The sequence below is a fragment of the Macaca mulatta genome, chromosome 7, assembly GCF_049350105.2.
Source record: "Macaca mulatta isolate MMU2019108-1 chromosome 7, T2T-MMU8v2.0, whole genome shotgun sequence".
Lineage (NCBI taxonomy): Eukaryota > Metazoa > Chordata > Mammalia > Primates > Cercopithecidae > Macaca > Macaca mulatta.
In genome coordinates, this window is record NC_133412.1 from 142405549 (window position 1) to 142419908 (window position 14360).

At 42.7% G+C, this 14360-nt stretch overlaps 1 protein-coding gene across 10 annotated transcripts in view; it reads left to right on the forward strand.

Annotated features, from left to right (window-relative positions):
* The window catches only part of EXD2 (exonuclease 3'-5' domain containing 2), a 51527-nt gene that overhangs the window by 33575 nt on the left and 3592 nt on the right, over positions 1–14360 (forward strand). For all 10 annotated transcript variants that reach the window (XM_077938385.1, XM_077938383.1, XM_015143931.3 and 7 more), the window contains 6 exon segments: positions 3577–3833; positions 5234–5360; positions 10032–10360; positions 11376–11482; positions 11737–11872; positions 12903–13259. In XM_077938385.1, the coding sequence (XP_077794511.1) occupies positions 3577–3833; positions 5234–5360; positions 10032–10360; positions 11376–11482; positions 11737–11872; positions 12903–13259 (1313 nt within the window).

Consider the following 14360-nt stretch of genomic DNA (forward strand, 5'->3'; position numbering starts at 1 on the left):
TTAAGAATACTGAAGCCAAAATGGATTATCCCCTGGCTTCTGGAAGGAGGACTCTAACCCAGTGTTCTCTAAATGAATCACTGAAACAGCAGAGTGTTACAAATTCTATCTGTAATGATGGTTGGTATTACTCAGTTAAACTTTGTGTTTTGTGTATCTCTAACACATTAATGCAGTAATATACGTGTGTAATTTATAAATACATGTAGTATATGTCTCAAACTTTTATATATGTTGACTAATTTTAAAAACCCTAGATTAAATAATGCTAATAAGACCACTGGATTAAATAATGCTAATGAAATTAAAACGTGTCTAATGAATAAAAACGTGTTTTTAATGATGTTGATAAGCCAGGGTTTCTTGTTTTCCATGAGTAGTGATGTCAGGGCAAAAAGACATTAGAAAGCAAAAGGGGGGAAATGTGAGAAATAAAGACTAGGTATCTTATTCTTTAAGCTAAATTGACTGTCCTAGAACCATTATTCTTCCAATTATATATTCAATATAAGTTATGTAGCTAGAGGAATCATAAACATTTGGATTCCTAGTGAGAAAACTTTGATTATAGTATATTGGATCTTAAGCACAATCCAGAAACATTAAAGACAACTCAATTTACCTATCTATCTATTTATCTAGTTATTTAATGTATTTTATCTTTTTCTTTTCTTTTTACTCACCACTATATTAGCAAGGAAATCAGTGTATAGTAGACAATGAGACGTGACTATAAAGAGGTACAAATATCCAACCTTAGAAATTTGTAGTGAGTTTTATGTCAAATTAGCAGTACTAGCTATTAGAAGTAGAGATTTATAGCTTTTTCTTGGAGAAAGCTGGTATCACAGAGGGAAGGAACTACTCATTAATTTTTAAAAAGGTGATTTGGTCACATCAGATGAATTATTAGAGAACAGGAACCCCAGTAGTCAAGTTTTTTATAGGTGTTTTTAACCTTGGCGGAGCCCCAAGAAATAGACAATGAGATCAAACTGGCATGCTTTCGTGTGAGGATACGGAAATAGCCCTCATTGGCAAAGCAGTGCCTAAGAAGGAAGCCTAAGTCTTTTGTGGTTAGATCATGGTTTTACTCCACCTTAGAAAAGAAGTTGAGGGCTAGAGGTATCTCACGCCTGTCATCCCAGCACTTTGGGAGGCTGAGGTGGGTGGATCATTTGAGGTCAGGAGTTTGAGACCAGCCTGGCCAATATGGTGAAACCCTGTCTCTACTAAAAATACAAAAATTAGCCAGGTGTGATGGCAGGTGCCTATAATCCCAGCTACTCGTGAGGCTGAGGCAGGAGAATCACTTGAACCCGGGAGGCAGAGGTTGCAGTTAGCTGAGATTGTGCTACTGTACTCCAGCCTGGGCAACAGAGCAAGACTTGGAAAAAAAGTTGAGGGCCAGAGCCCTCCCCAATTTTTTTTTTTAACAGCAGTTCTTTCGTGATCTTGACTATTTCCTCTGTGTGATTTTGGTCACTTCAACTATGCAATGTCCCTCCTCTGATTAATTGTGACACTTTGCTTGAAACATTCCTTTGGCATTTACCATGTCATTTTCTGTGTGTGTGAGCTTGTGTTTATGTGTATCCATCCTGCTCTTCCTATAAGATTATAATTTCTTTAAATCAGCATGCTGTCTTCCATTACTTTGTATGCAACTGTGGCACTGCAGGCCCAGCAGGCAGCTAGCACAGTAGCGAGAGGGACCACATTGCCCTAGAGCAGTTTCTCAGCCTCCTCGCTATTGACATTTTGGGCAGATGATTCTTTGTTTTAAGGAACTATTTTGTACATGTAGGATGTTTAGCAGCCTTCTGGCCTCTGCTTACTAGATGCCTATGTACTTCCTCCCCACTTGTGACAACCAAACATTTCTCCAGATATTGCCAAATGTCTCTTGGGGTACAAAATTACCCTCAGTTGAGAACTACTATTCTAGGGACTGGGAAATTTAGGTGATAGTGTGATAGTCCTAGCTTTGCCATGATCTCACCATATTTGGTCAAACTAATTCACCTATATTCCTCTCCTGACAAGTGAGAAGGATTGGAATTTATTGGGTACTTAATCTGGGTTCTGTGGATAGCTTTAGGGAAACTTTAATCCCTTGAAAATGTATGTGAGTTTTGTGTATACGTTTTTCTAGGAATAACATCCTTAACTTTCAGCATTTTTTCAAAATGTTCTATGACCCCAAAAATATTAAGCCTCAGCCAGGTACAATGGCTCATGCCTGTAATCCCAGCACTTTGGAAGGCTGAGGCAGAAGGATCACTTGAGGTCAGGAGTTCGAGACCAGGGCAACATGGTGAAACTTCATCTCTACAAAAAATACAAAAATTAGCCGGGTATGGCTGTGCATGCCTGTAATCCCAGCTACTCAGGAGGCTGAAGCAGGAGAATTCCCAGCACTTTGGAAGGCCGAGGCAGAAGGATCACTTGAGGTCAGGAGTTCGAGACCAGGACAACATGGTGAAACTTCATCTCTACAAAAAATACAAAAATTAGCCGAGCGTGGCTGTGCATGCCTGTAATCCCAGCTACTCGGGAGGCCGAGGCAGGAGAATTGCTTGAACCCGGGAGGCGGAGGTTGCAGTGAGCCAAGATTGAGCTGCTTGCTGCACTCAAGCCTGGGCGACAGACCCAGACTCCGTCTCAAAAAAAGAAAAAAGATTAAACCTTGATCACTTATTGTATAAAGCTTTTTGTATCTTTTAAGATTTAAAGGCCTAACTTATGCTCAATATATATATTTTTTTTTCTTTTTATGAACGCCATTTGTGACTAGAAAATGCTGAGAAAGCGCTTTGTGCTACTGGTATTTATTATCAAGTACCACTTATCTCCTACCTCTTTTTAAAAATTGGATCTTGAGTCAGTGATGATAGGGTAAATGACTAGAGTTACCTGCGTGTACATTAGAGAGGCTGGATAATGAAAAGAGGATGTTTATCATTTCACACTCTACTCCTTAGCTGTTTTTTTTTTTTTTTTTTTTTTTTTTTTTTTGAGATGGAGTTTCACTCTTGTCTCCCAGGCTGGAGTGCAGTGGCGCAATCTCGGCTCACTGCAACCTCTGCCTCCTGGGTTCAAGTGATTCTCCTGCCTCAGCTTCCCATGTAGCTGGGATTATAGGCACGTGCCACCACGCTCAGCTAATTTTTGTATTTTTGGTAGAGTTGGGGTTACAACTCTACCAAAAATACCTGGGATTACAGGTATGAGCCACCGTGCCCGGCCTCCTGAGCCTTGTAAAGCCAGCATGTTCCATATGACTGCCAGTGTATGTCCCAGAGCTCCCCTGTGTCGGATGGTCACTGTTTATGGACCACTCATATTTCAGGCCTTGGTGTTTGGGGTTCTCGGTAACCTTTGTTTAGGCTGCTGCTTCACAAAGTCCATTGCATTCGTTACTGTAGGCTTATGTGTAGATGCAAACCAAAACCTGGTCAGATGCTCCCTTTGGGAATTTAAGGGTGTACCTCTTAGACTTTTTTGTCACAGTTGTATGTTGTGCTTGCTGCTGTGCTAAGGTGTGAACCACAACCCTGTCTTCCTCTGTTGCAGGTAAATTTGGAAGGCAAAGCCAGCCCTCTGTCACTTCTACAAATGGCCTCCCCAAGTGGCCTCTGTGTCTTGATTCGCCTGCCTAAGCTAATCTGTGGAGGAAAAACACTACCAAGAACATTACTGAATATTTTGGCAGATGGCACCATTTTGAAAGTTGGAGTGGGATGCTCAGAAGATGCCAGCAAGCTTCTGCAGGATTATGGCCTTGTTGTTAGGGGGTGCCTGGACCTCCGATACCTAGCCATGCGGCAGAGGTGTGGTTTGTATGAATGCTGGGATTCCTGTAGCTGTGGGACAAATATTTTAGCCAGATTTGTAGATGCCTGGGAATCAGTAGCGAAACATGTGAAATTGTCTAGGAGCCTACAGGCTTCTAAGATGCATATTGAATTTGTGAGAAGACATTCCAACTTCTGTGAAACTCTGGTTACCTAGAATTAGTCTTTTTAGATCAAACATTACTGAGGTATCTCACAGCTACAGGCTAAAAGCTGGTGGTCCCATTGGCTAAATTATGGCTGCAAAGGGTTTTTGGTTTTCTTTTTTTCCCGTATGATATTTTTGGAACTTTTTATTTAAATCAAGAAGATTTAATGTAAAAATCTGTATTTCTGGCTTCTCTTGAAAAATTAGGTAATCTGACTACACTGAGTCTACAGTTCTAGATGGCAGCATTTGGCTGGGTAGCATATGTGCCCTTTAGATGAGCATGCTCTGTTCAGTTTGCCAGAGTCCCCACCACTTCCATTGTTACCCTGGCTCCTCCTGATAAGCCTTTGAGTTTACAGACCCTGCTTTAGGCCGAAAATGATGGTAGACCGGCCCTTATCTGGGAGGAAGAGAGATTTCCTTTAGAATTTTATTCCTATGGAAATTTGATTTCAGCTTGTCTTTTTGGGGCGGGGGGTCATAATTACCTCCTCATGTTTATGCACGGGTCCTCATTTATAACATCGTGGACTGAAACAGCCTCTTGCCCTGCCTGAAGTGACAGAGTCACTAAAAGGTTGGAGATTTGGTAAACTAAGAGAAGGCCTGATTAAAATCTGTGCTTACCACAATTTTTTAGTATAAAATGAAATTTTATTTTAGTTTGTTAGTTTGGCTTATATAAAGCTCTTATAAGTGAAGTATAATTTTTTAAAGTAATACATTAAGATATTGCTGTAAAAATTAAAACTGTGAAAGTCTATGGAGTATAACAGTAAAAGCCTCCCTTCATCAGGCCCTCCTTTCTTTGGCAGCAGCTCCCCAGAGGTGCCACTGTCACTGTGTGCTGTTAGAGGCAGTGTGGATAGAGGCTAAAAGCTGACTTGGGAGCAGACTGCATGGGTAGGAGTCTCAGGGCTGCCACTTGCCACCTGTATGACCTTTGGCACAGTACTAAGCCTCTCTGTTCCTCAGTTTCCTCATCTGTAAAGTAGAGATGATAATGTAGCCACCTCTCGGGGTTGGTGTGAGTATTAAATGAGTTAAACTACAGAAAGGATTTATAAAGTGTTTCACAAGTAGATAAATTATCATTTTCTTTGATGTCTAGTGAGATTGAGTATGTTATCTCTGTTTATTGGCTACTTATATGTCTCTTTTGATTTTCTTGTTCATGTCCTTTGCCCATTTTTGATGCATGGTTTTATTTCTTTCTTTCTTTTAGAAACAATTTGCTCTGTAATGGGCTTAGCCTGAAATCCCTCGCTGAGACTGTTTTGAACTTTCCCCTTGACAAGTCCCTTCTACTTCGTTGCAGCAACTGGGATGCTGAGACTCTTACAGAGGACCAGGTACTTCTTATCAGAGTAGTTGAAGAATGGAAGGTCATTGTTTCTGAAGTATAACTTTTATAAAATTAAAATTCTTGGCCAGGCGCAGCCGGGCGCGGTGACTCACACCTGTAATCCCAGCACTTTGGGAGGCCGAGGCAGGCAGATCATGAGGTCAGGAGATCGAGACCATCCTGGCTAACACGGTGAAACCCTGTCTCTACTAAAAATACAAAAAATTAGCCAGGTGTGGTGGCGGGTGCCTTTAGTCCCAGCTACTTGGAAGGCTGAGGCAGCAGAATGGCGTAAGTAAACCCAGGAGGCGGAGCTTGCAGTCCGCAGAGATCGCGCCACTGCCCTCCAGGCTGGGCCACAGAGCGCAACTCCATCTCAAAAAAAAAAAAACAAAATTAAAATTCTCAAATATAGTATAAGTATTGGATAGAGATGCCTTAAAATGGATTCATTCTCTGGTGATAATCCAGTTAACTGGTCTACAATAAAATAATCACTTAAATAAAAGATAAGAGTCCTGCTGTTGTTTCATTTTTGAGGTGGAGTCTCACTCTGTTACCCAAGCTGGAGTACAGTGGTACGATCTTGGCTCACTGCAACCTCTGCCTCCTGGGTTAAAGCAATTCTCCTGCCTCAGAGATTACAGATGTGCACCACCACGCCCGGCTAATTTTGTTTGTATTTTTAGTAGAGATGGGGTTTCACCACGTTGGTCAGGCTGGTCTCGAACTCCTGACCTCAAATGATCCGCCCACCTCAGCCTCCAGGTGTGAGCCACTGCACCTGGTCAAGAGTCCTGATTTTTTTGACCTTTTACTATATGTTGGGCATTTCAGAAAAAGGGATTTTTTTTTATGAATACAAATGCATAATTTAAAAAAAACAGTGTTATAAGTGTGTAGGAGTTATAACTTATTTTAAGAAGCAGTAAATAGTTCCCTGTATTACCTTTCCCCATTCCTAATCCTTCTTCCTTCTCCTCAGAGGCAACCACTTTCATTTCTTTCTGGTAATTATCATTACACTTCTAAATTACATGCATGCGTTATTCTTCCTTATCTATATATATTATCTTTTGACTTCATACTATGGAAGATATGGTTTAGAACTCTTGCAGCTCCCCTGCCCCTAGACAAATACTTCTCTTCCCCATCCTCCCAATTTAGGCAAATCATCATTTTTATCAGGTTAATATCCAGTATTTGTATTATTTATAGCTGAGTCACATAGTAAACTGCAGTTACTTTTATTTCCCAGGATTAATAATTAGTATTTTGTTTGCATAGTGTCCATGTACCTATTGTTTCCACCCCAGACTCCTTACCAGAACTATGAATCTCCTCTGGGCTGGTTCAGACACACATCAGGTCACTTACTTGTTTCATTTTCCCTTGGAGCCTTCTCTCCTAGAGCCCTCTCTCATCTGGCTCCTCCCAGGACGGACTGTACTCTAGGCCTGCTGCCCAGCTCTCATCCTGGAATTTGCATTTATCATCAGCCTGGAATTCCCTTCACCTCTCTCTTTCATAGTAGATCCTCTGTTTTTTAAATTCCACGTCTTTTTCCTTTCTTGCTTTGGCGGAGTACATTCATAACAGCTTCTTGAGAAAGGGAGCATGAGAAGTAAAAAAAAAATGTCAGTAACTCTCTTTTCTCTCAGGTGACTTACTTTCTCCAGAGATGAATCTTCTAGTATTCTATTCAAGAAGCGTAAGCCCCACTACCTATATTCCAGTCACTGAGTGGGGGAAAGGCGCCAGTGGTCTTAACATTCAATGTGTAATCTCTCCCTTAATCCCCCTTTCTTCAGGTGACATTTCGTCCCTCCCTTCAGTTGTGCGTGGTATTACCAGGTCCAGATCCTCTGTGGTTTAACCATTATATGATTTAAACTTTTACTGTCTTTTGGGCTAGGGGAGGGATAGTTGTCTGGCCCTGTGCTGTAAAGGAGGAGAGCAGGGTGTAAGTGTTCTCTGTGGAGATTTCACCTTACCCTTCTGTTTTCACCCTTGCCTTCACAGATACCTGGTGTCTCCATTCCTCATGCTTTCCTGGTTCTGTGGCTTAAACCCATTAGAACTTAGGCTTTTTGCCATACCACTTGCATAGGCCTAGTTTCAACCTTGTTTGCTGGGTCAGTTACCACTTGTTCATCCTTGAGAAATGTTAACTGGTTTCCAAAGTAGCTACACCATTTTGTATTCCCACCAGCAGTGTATGAGGGTGCCGGTGTTCTACATCCTTCCTGACATTTGTTATTGTCAGTCTTTTCCATTAGAGCCATCCTAGTAGGTATGAAGTGGTATTTCATTGTGGTTTTGATTTACATTTCCCTCGTGAATAATGATGCTGGGTGTCTGTTCATGTGCGTATTGGCCATTTGTATATCCTCTGTGGAGAAATGTGTATTCATACAAATCCTTTGCCCATGTTTTTTTTTTTTTTTTTGAGACGGAGTCTTGCTCTGTCACCCAGGCTGGAGTGCAGTGGCCGGATCTCAGCTCACTGCAAGCTCCGCCTCCCAGGTTCACGCCATTCTCCTGCCTCAGCCTCCCGAGTAGCTGGGACTACAGGCGCCCGCCACCGCGCCCGGCTAGTTTTTTGTATTTTTTAGTAGAGATGGGGTTTCACCGTGTTAGCCAGGATGGTCTCGATCTCCTGACCTCGTGATCCGCCTGTCTCGGCCTCCCAAAGTGCTGGGATTACAGGCTTGAGCCACTGCGCCCGGCCTTGCCCATGTTTTAATTGGGTCATTTGTTATTTTATTTTTGAGTTTTAGGAATTCTTTGGATATTCTAGATCCTTTTCCGATAGATGATCTATAAAGTATTTTCTTCCATTATTTGTTTGAAGCACAATAGTTTTTAATTTTGATGAGCTCATTATCAGTTTCTTTTTAAAAATCTCTTCTTTTAATTGCTTATGCTTTTGGTGTCACAGTCAATAAATCATTGCCTCATCCAAGGTCATGATGATTGGCTCCTATGTTTTCTTCTAAAAGTCATATAGTTTTAGCTCTTGCATTTAAGTCTGTGATCCATTTGAGTTAATTTTTGTGTGTCTTGTGAGATAGGGGTCCACATTCACTCTTTCTCATGTGGACCTCCAGTCATTCTAGTACCATTTGTTTCTTTATCATTAGAAAATAATGTGTTAAAGAGAACTCTGAAGTCTTTGCATTCAAGTACACATTCTTCTGTGGGAAACAGTCTGCTAATAGATATGTAGATTGTTGGATCCAGGTGGAAAATTTTATCCAAACTTGTTTTATTCTAAAAGTATAAATGATCCTTACTAATAGAATTATTCACTGGCTTGGTTATTAAAGGTGAAGTAATAGAATTTTAAAGTCCTTATACTTGTTGGGAAAACCTGTTAATTTTAGTTTTTAAAATTTTTATTTTATTTATTTTATTTTTTTTGAGATGGAGTCTCACTCTGTCACTCAGGCTGGAGTGCAGTGCTGCGATCTCAGCTCACTGCAACCTCTGCCTCCCGGGTTCAAGCCCCAGGTTCAAGCGATTCTCCTACCTCAGCCTTCCGAGTAGATGGGATGACAGGTGCGTGCCACCGCGCCCAGCTAATTTTTTGTATTTTTAGTAGAGACGCGGTTTCCCCATGTTGGCTGTGCTGGTCTCGAATTCCTGACCTCAAGTGATCCGCCCCCCTCAGCTTCCTAAAGTGTTGGGATTACAGGCATGAGCCACCGCACCCAGCTGAATTTTAGTTTTGACCACAGTACTTTTCCTTTTTTTTTTTTTTTTTTTTTTGAGATGGAGTCTTGCTCTGTCTCCCAGGCTGGAGTGCAGTGGTGCGGTCTCAGCTCACTGCAACCTTCACCTCCTGGGTTCAAGCGATTCTCCTGCCTTAGCCTCCCGAGTAGCTGGGATTACAGGTGTCCGCCACCACACCCAGCTAATTTTTTGTATTTTTAGTAGAGACAGGGTTTCACCATGTTGGCCAGGCTGGTTTTGAACTCCTGACCTCAGGTGATCCACTCGCTTTGGCCTCCCAAAGTGCTGGGATTAAAGGTGTGAGCCACTGTGCCTGGCCCACAGTACTTTTCTTTATGACCGGCTTGCGTATCATCAGTTGCTTAGGAGAATGACTTACTACTATTAAATAAATAAATTCCAAGAATGGGCCCTGTGACTTTGATTTGAGGCCCATGTTTGAAACCTATTTGTTTTCAATATCTTATTAATGGATATGGCAGGTCATTTCTGATTGACAGTCACACAGACCTCTTAATGAATCATGATTTCAGCTATTCCAGAGGGTGACTGCCTCCAAAGTGAATTTCATGTACTAGTTATCAGGCCTTTGTTAACTACCCTTCCCCCAAAGTTGAGAGAAATCTGTCCAGCAATTTGGTAGCAGATAGACACTTCACTGATTTATATAGGTGAGGATTTTCCAGCATTTAGAGTAAGTCATTATTTTAGCTATTTTAGTGAAAAACGTAGGGAACATGAGAGTTAATCATGCTATTCAATTTACTTCTGTATAGTTTGAAAATTTTTATAATAAAAAGTTTTAAGGAAGTATATGGTGCCCAGGTTGTCGTACATTTTGAATTAGCATCCTAAGAGCTATCTATTTCTTTGTGATTGACTTTGAAGTTGCTCTCTCTGGTTTGCCTTCCAGATTCCACTGATCTCTGACTTTTCTCTTCAGGTAATTTATGCTGCCAGGGATGCCCAGATTTCAGTGGCTCTCTTTCTTCATCTTCTTGGATACCCTTTCTCTAGGAATTCACCTGGAGAAAAAAACGACCACAGTAGCTGGAGAAAAGTCTTGGAAAAATGCCAGGGTGTGGTCGACATCCCATTTCGAAGCAAAGGAATGAGCAGATTGGGAGAAGAGGTTAATGGGGAAGCAACAGAATCTCAGCAGAAGCCAAAACATAAGAAGTCTAAGATGGATGGGATGGTGCCAGGCAACCACCAAGGGAGAGACCCCAGAAAACATAAAAGAAAGCCCCTAGGGGTGGGCTATTCTGCCAGGTAACTGAGTCACTCCCTGTCTAGCAAAGAGTCAGTCCCAGCCTTAGCAGAGGGTGTGGTGCTTCCCTTGGGTCTGGGGAGAAGGCTTGTAGTAGGGGAGCAGCAGCTCTCCAGGGGTTAATCTTGCTTTTTCTTTCCATCAGAGACGTTTGGACTCTCCTTTGCTTTATTTATGTATTTTTCTCCTTTTCCCCTCTTTTACTTTTTTATTTTTTGACAGTTGGAGTGGAAATGAGGAAAGCTTAGCTTAGTTCTGTCATTGACCCTGATGTGACCTTAGGCCTTAACTTCTCCAACTGTAAATGGGGGTATAATTATCATTCCTTCCTTGTTTCAGGCTAGCTACGAAAATAAATAACACGTAGTGCCTCATACTTTTCAGGAGACATGCATCATCTGATTTCTTGTTCGTATGTTAATTAATTATTTAGAATGACATCCAGCTCCAAGAAAATGTTACTCTCTAGCCAATGAAAAATTTCCTGTATAACTTACTCCTCTATTGTAGGAAGATGACTAATAAGTACTTTGGAGCATAAATTTGGTCCCTGTAGCAAAATGCCTTAAGGAATTAATTGGATGATTAAATTGAAGGAAGTGTTATTGCATGTGAGTTAGAAGTAAATCCACGTGGCCCTCATTACTTTGGCTTCAACTTTAAAATTTTTAATTTACTTTGTTTCACCCAGTGATTTGGCAATTTTCTTGTTGCTTGATTCTTTTTTGCATTCACAGAAGAGCTGTGTGTAAACCACCCGACACACTTCCTAATGTCCTAATCCTGAAGTTTAAAAACTAGAGGCATAAACTAATTCATTTTTAGTTCTGTTTCCTAGCCCAGTGCAGGTGAGGATTTAACATGGTTTATCACTGTTTGTTTTTTCCATAGTGGTGTGTTTGACCTTAGTGCTTAGTGTTGAGAATAGTTTGAGTCACTCAGAAGAGAGCATGGGAAAGCAACATTTTGACCCACAGTTAGCTTTCGGTTTGAGATTTCTCTTTCCTTTCCCCACAGAAAATCACCTCTTTATGATAACTGCTTTCTCCATGCTCCTGATGGACAGCCCCTCTGCACTTGTGATAGAAGAAAAGCTCAGTGGTACCTGGACAAAGGCATTGGTGGTATGAGATTCAGCTGTCCTTGTTTATCTCTAATTAGGTGCTTTGGATGCTGGCAGGAGTGGGGAGTGAGATAAGGAAGAGGGAGGGATGGAGGAAGGCAGAGAGACCTTGAGTTGCATGGGACTGGGTAGGCACAATCCAGAAATCTTGTTCTCTGCCAGACCATAGCAGAGAACAGTGAAGGTAGTGCTGCTTCTTGGGTGTGGTGGTGGGGGCAGGGGGAACAGTCAAACACTGATGTCTCTTCTCTTAAGAGCTGGTGAGTGAAGAGCCCTTTGTGGTGAAGCTACGGTTTGAACCCGCAGGAAGGCCCGAATCTCCTGGAGACTATTACTTGATGGTTAAAGAGAACCTATGTGTAGTGTGTGGCAAGAGAGACTCCTACATTCGGTGAGTGTGGCATTGGGCCACCCTGGTTCTCTGTGGCAGATGGAAATTGCTTTTGTAGCCATATGCGGAGCCTTTGGGGGCTGTGACTGAGTCTGTCCACTTTGGCTGAGAGGCTTGTCCTTGGCAACCAGCTTCCCCAAGAGCTTTGGTATTCTGCTGCCCTTGCTATAGTGGCCTTTACCCCTCCTGAGCCATTTCTCAGTTTCTGGAGTGCAACACTATGCTCAGTAGTGGTCTGTCATGTGGAAAGTGGTTCCCTTTTGCTCATGAAAGACTGAAGACCAGTTCCTTCAGAAGCTGTGTCCTTCTCATCCTCTCTTGACTGGCTCACCAGCTTTTTGAGCCATGATTTTGTTCGTGGAGTATCCAGATGTCCTGAAGCTTGCCCTGTGCTGTAATACTGTTTCACATCAGGGTCCCTGCACCGTGAGAGTGAGGCTGCCAACTACGCCTGAGTGCCCAACACTTGGGCTTTCTCCCTGGCTTCTGTGGAGTCACTCACTCTCCTCCTTTCTCCCCTGCGAAGTGAGACAAAGTCATTGCTGCCAAGAGTTTTTCCTGAGAGCTTAGTTCTCCTTAGAAAATAATGATGGACCCTGGTGAAGCAGGGAAATAGAGTAAAGTATTTGCTTCTCAGATGAAGGAAATTGGCTTTTTCAGGTTCCTAGGCCTTCTTGAGAGAGTTGTCCAGGTGTCAAAAGGCCATTAGAGTATCTTTTCAGTTCTCTGAGACTTTCCCTTCTGGGAGCGCAGCCCTCTCAGAGGTTGTTATTAACCTCTTGCCACACTGGCCCTCCATTGAAGCCCACAGCAGGTGGTCTGTACTTGCAGGAGAGAGGAAGCTAAGACATACATGGGCTGAGAGTGGAATAGGTGATACTGCCTTTCTGTGATCTGTGTTGGGCGGTGGTGCCCAAGGCTTCCCAGTCGTGGTTAGGCCCCAGTTAGAACCCCAGTAGCCTGTCTGCTGTCTTCCCATGTGCTCTGTCATACACTCATGAGTGCTGCTTTCTGGCTGGGCTTGTTCCAGGAAGAACGTGATTCCACATGAGTACCGGAAGCACTTCCCCATCGAGATGAAGGACCACAACTCCCACGATGTGCTGCTGCTCTGCACCTCCTGCCATGCCATTTCCAACTACTATGACAACCATCTGAAGCAGCAGCTGGCCAAGGAATTCCAGGCCCCCATTGGCTCTGAGGAGGGCTTGCGCCTGCTGGAAGATCCTGAGCGTCGGCAGGTGCGTTCTGGGGCCAGGGCCCTACTCAACGCGGAGAGCCTGCCTGCTCATCGAAAGGAGGAGCTGCTGCAAGCACTCAGAGAGTTTTATAACACAGACACGGTCACAGAGGAGATGCTTCAAGAGGCTGCCAGCCTGGAGACCAGGTACAAAGCACAGATCTGGTCAGAGAAGGGAGTGCGGGATGTACCAGGGACATTAACCCTCATTACTTAGTGAGAAATGCTTGCCAGGGAGGGGGCATTGGCTGCTTAGGCACAGTGCCTAGCCTCATGCTTCACCTAGTAGGTGTCTAGTAGTTTAAGATACTTTAGAAGTGGAATAGAACAATCTACTTGAGGATTTCCTTTCCATAGGAAACTTGCTTTTTGTGAGGTCCCTATCTTTGACCTTTTTTAGGATCATACACTTAAGTTCAGTCATTTCTGTGATTAGCATGAGAGTGCAGTTGTGGTGGAGCTGCATCTTACACATTCTATGCAGACGTAAATCCTCATGCCAGCTCATGAGATGAAGTAATAGTCCAATAATACCGTCAAAGTTCTGAAGTTCCCCATGAGATACAGTACATTCACCCCTCAGTATCCATGGAGGATTGGTTCCAGGACCTCCCTTGGATACCAAAATCCACCAATGCTTAAGTGCCTGATATACAATGGCATAGCATTTGCATATATCCTACACACATCCTCCTGTATACTTTAAATCACCTGTAAATTACTTATAATACCTAATACAATTCAAATGCTATGTAAATAGTTTTTATATTTTATTGTTTATGAAGTAATGAGAAAAAAAGTCTGTATGCGTTCGGTACAGATAGTACAGATAGTTTTTTTTTTTTTTTTTCAAATAGTTTTGTGTGTGTGTGTGTGTTTTTGTTTGTTTGTTTTTTTTTTGAGATAGTATATAGCTCTGTCACCCAGGCTGGAGTGCAGTAGCACTCTCTTGGCTCACTGTAACTTCCACCTCCCAGGCTCAAGTAATCCTCTCACCTCAGCCTCCCAATTAGCTGGGACTACAAGCATGCACCACCATACCCAGCTAATCTTTGTATTTTTTGTAGAGATGGGGTTTCACCAGGCTGCCCAGGCTGGTCTCAGATTCCTGACCTCAAGCAATCCACCTGCCTTGGCCTCCCAAAGAACTGGGATTACAGGCATGAGCCACTGTGCCTGGCCCTAAGTCGTTTTGATCTGAGGTTTGAATCCACAGATGCAGAACCCACAAAGATGGAGGGCCAATTC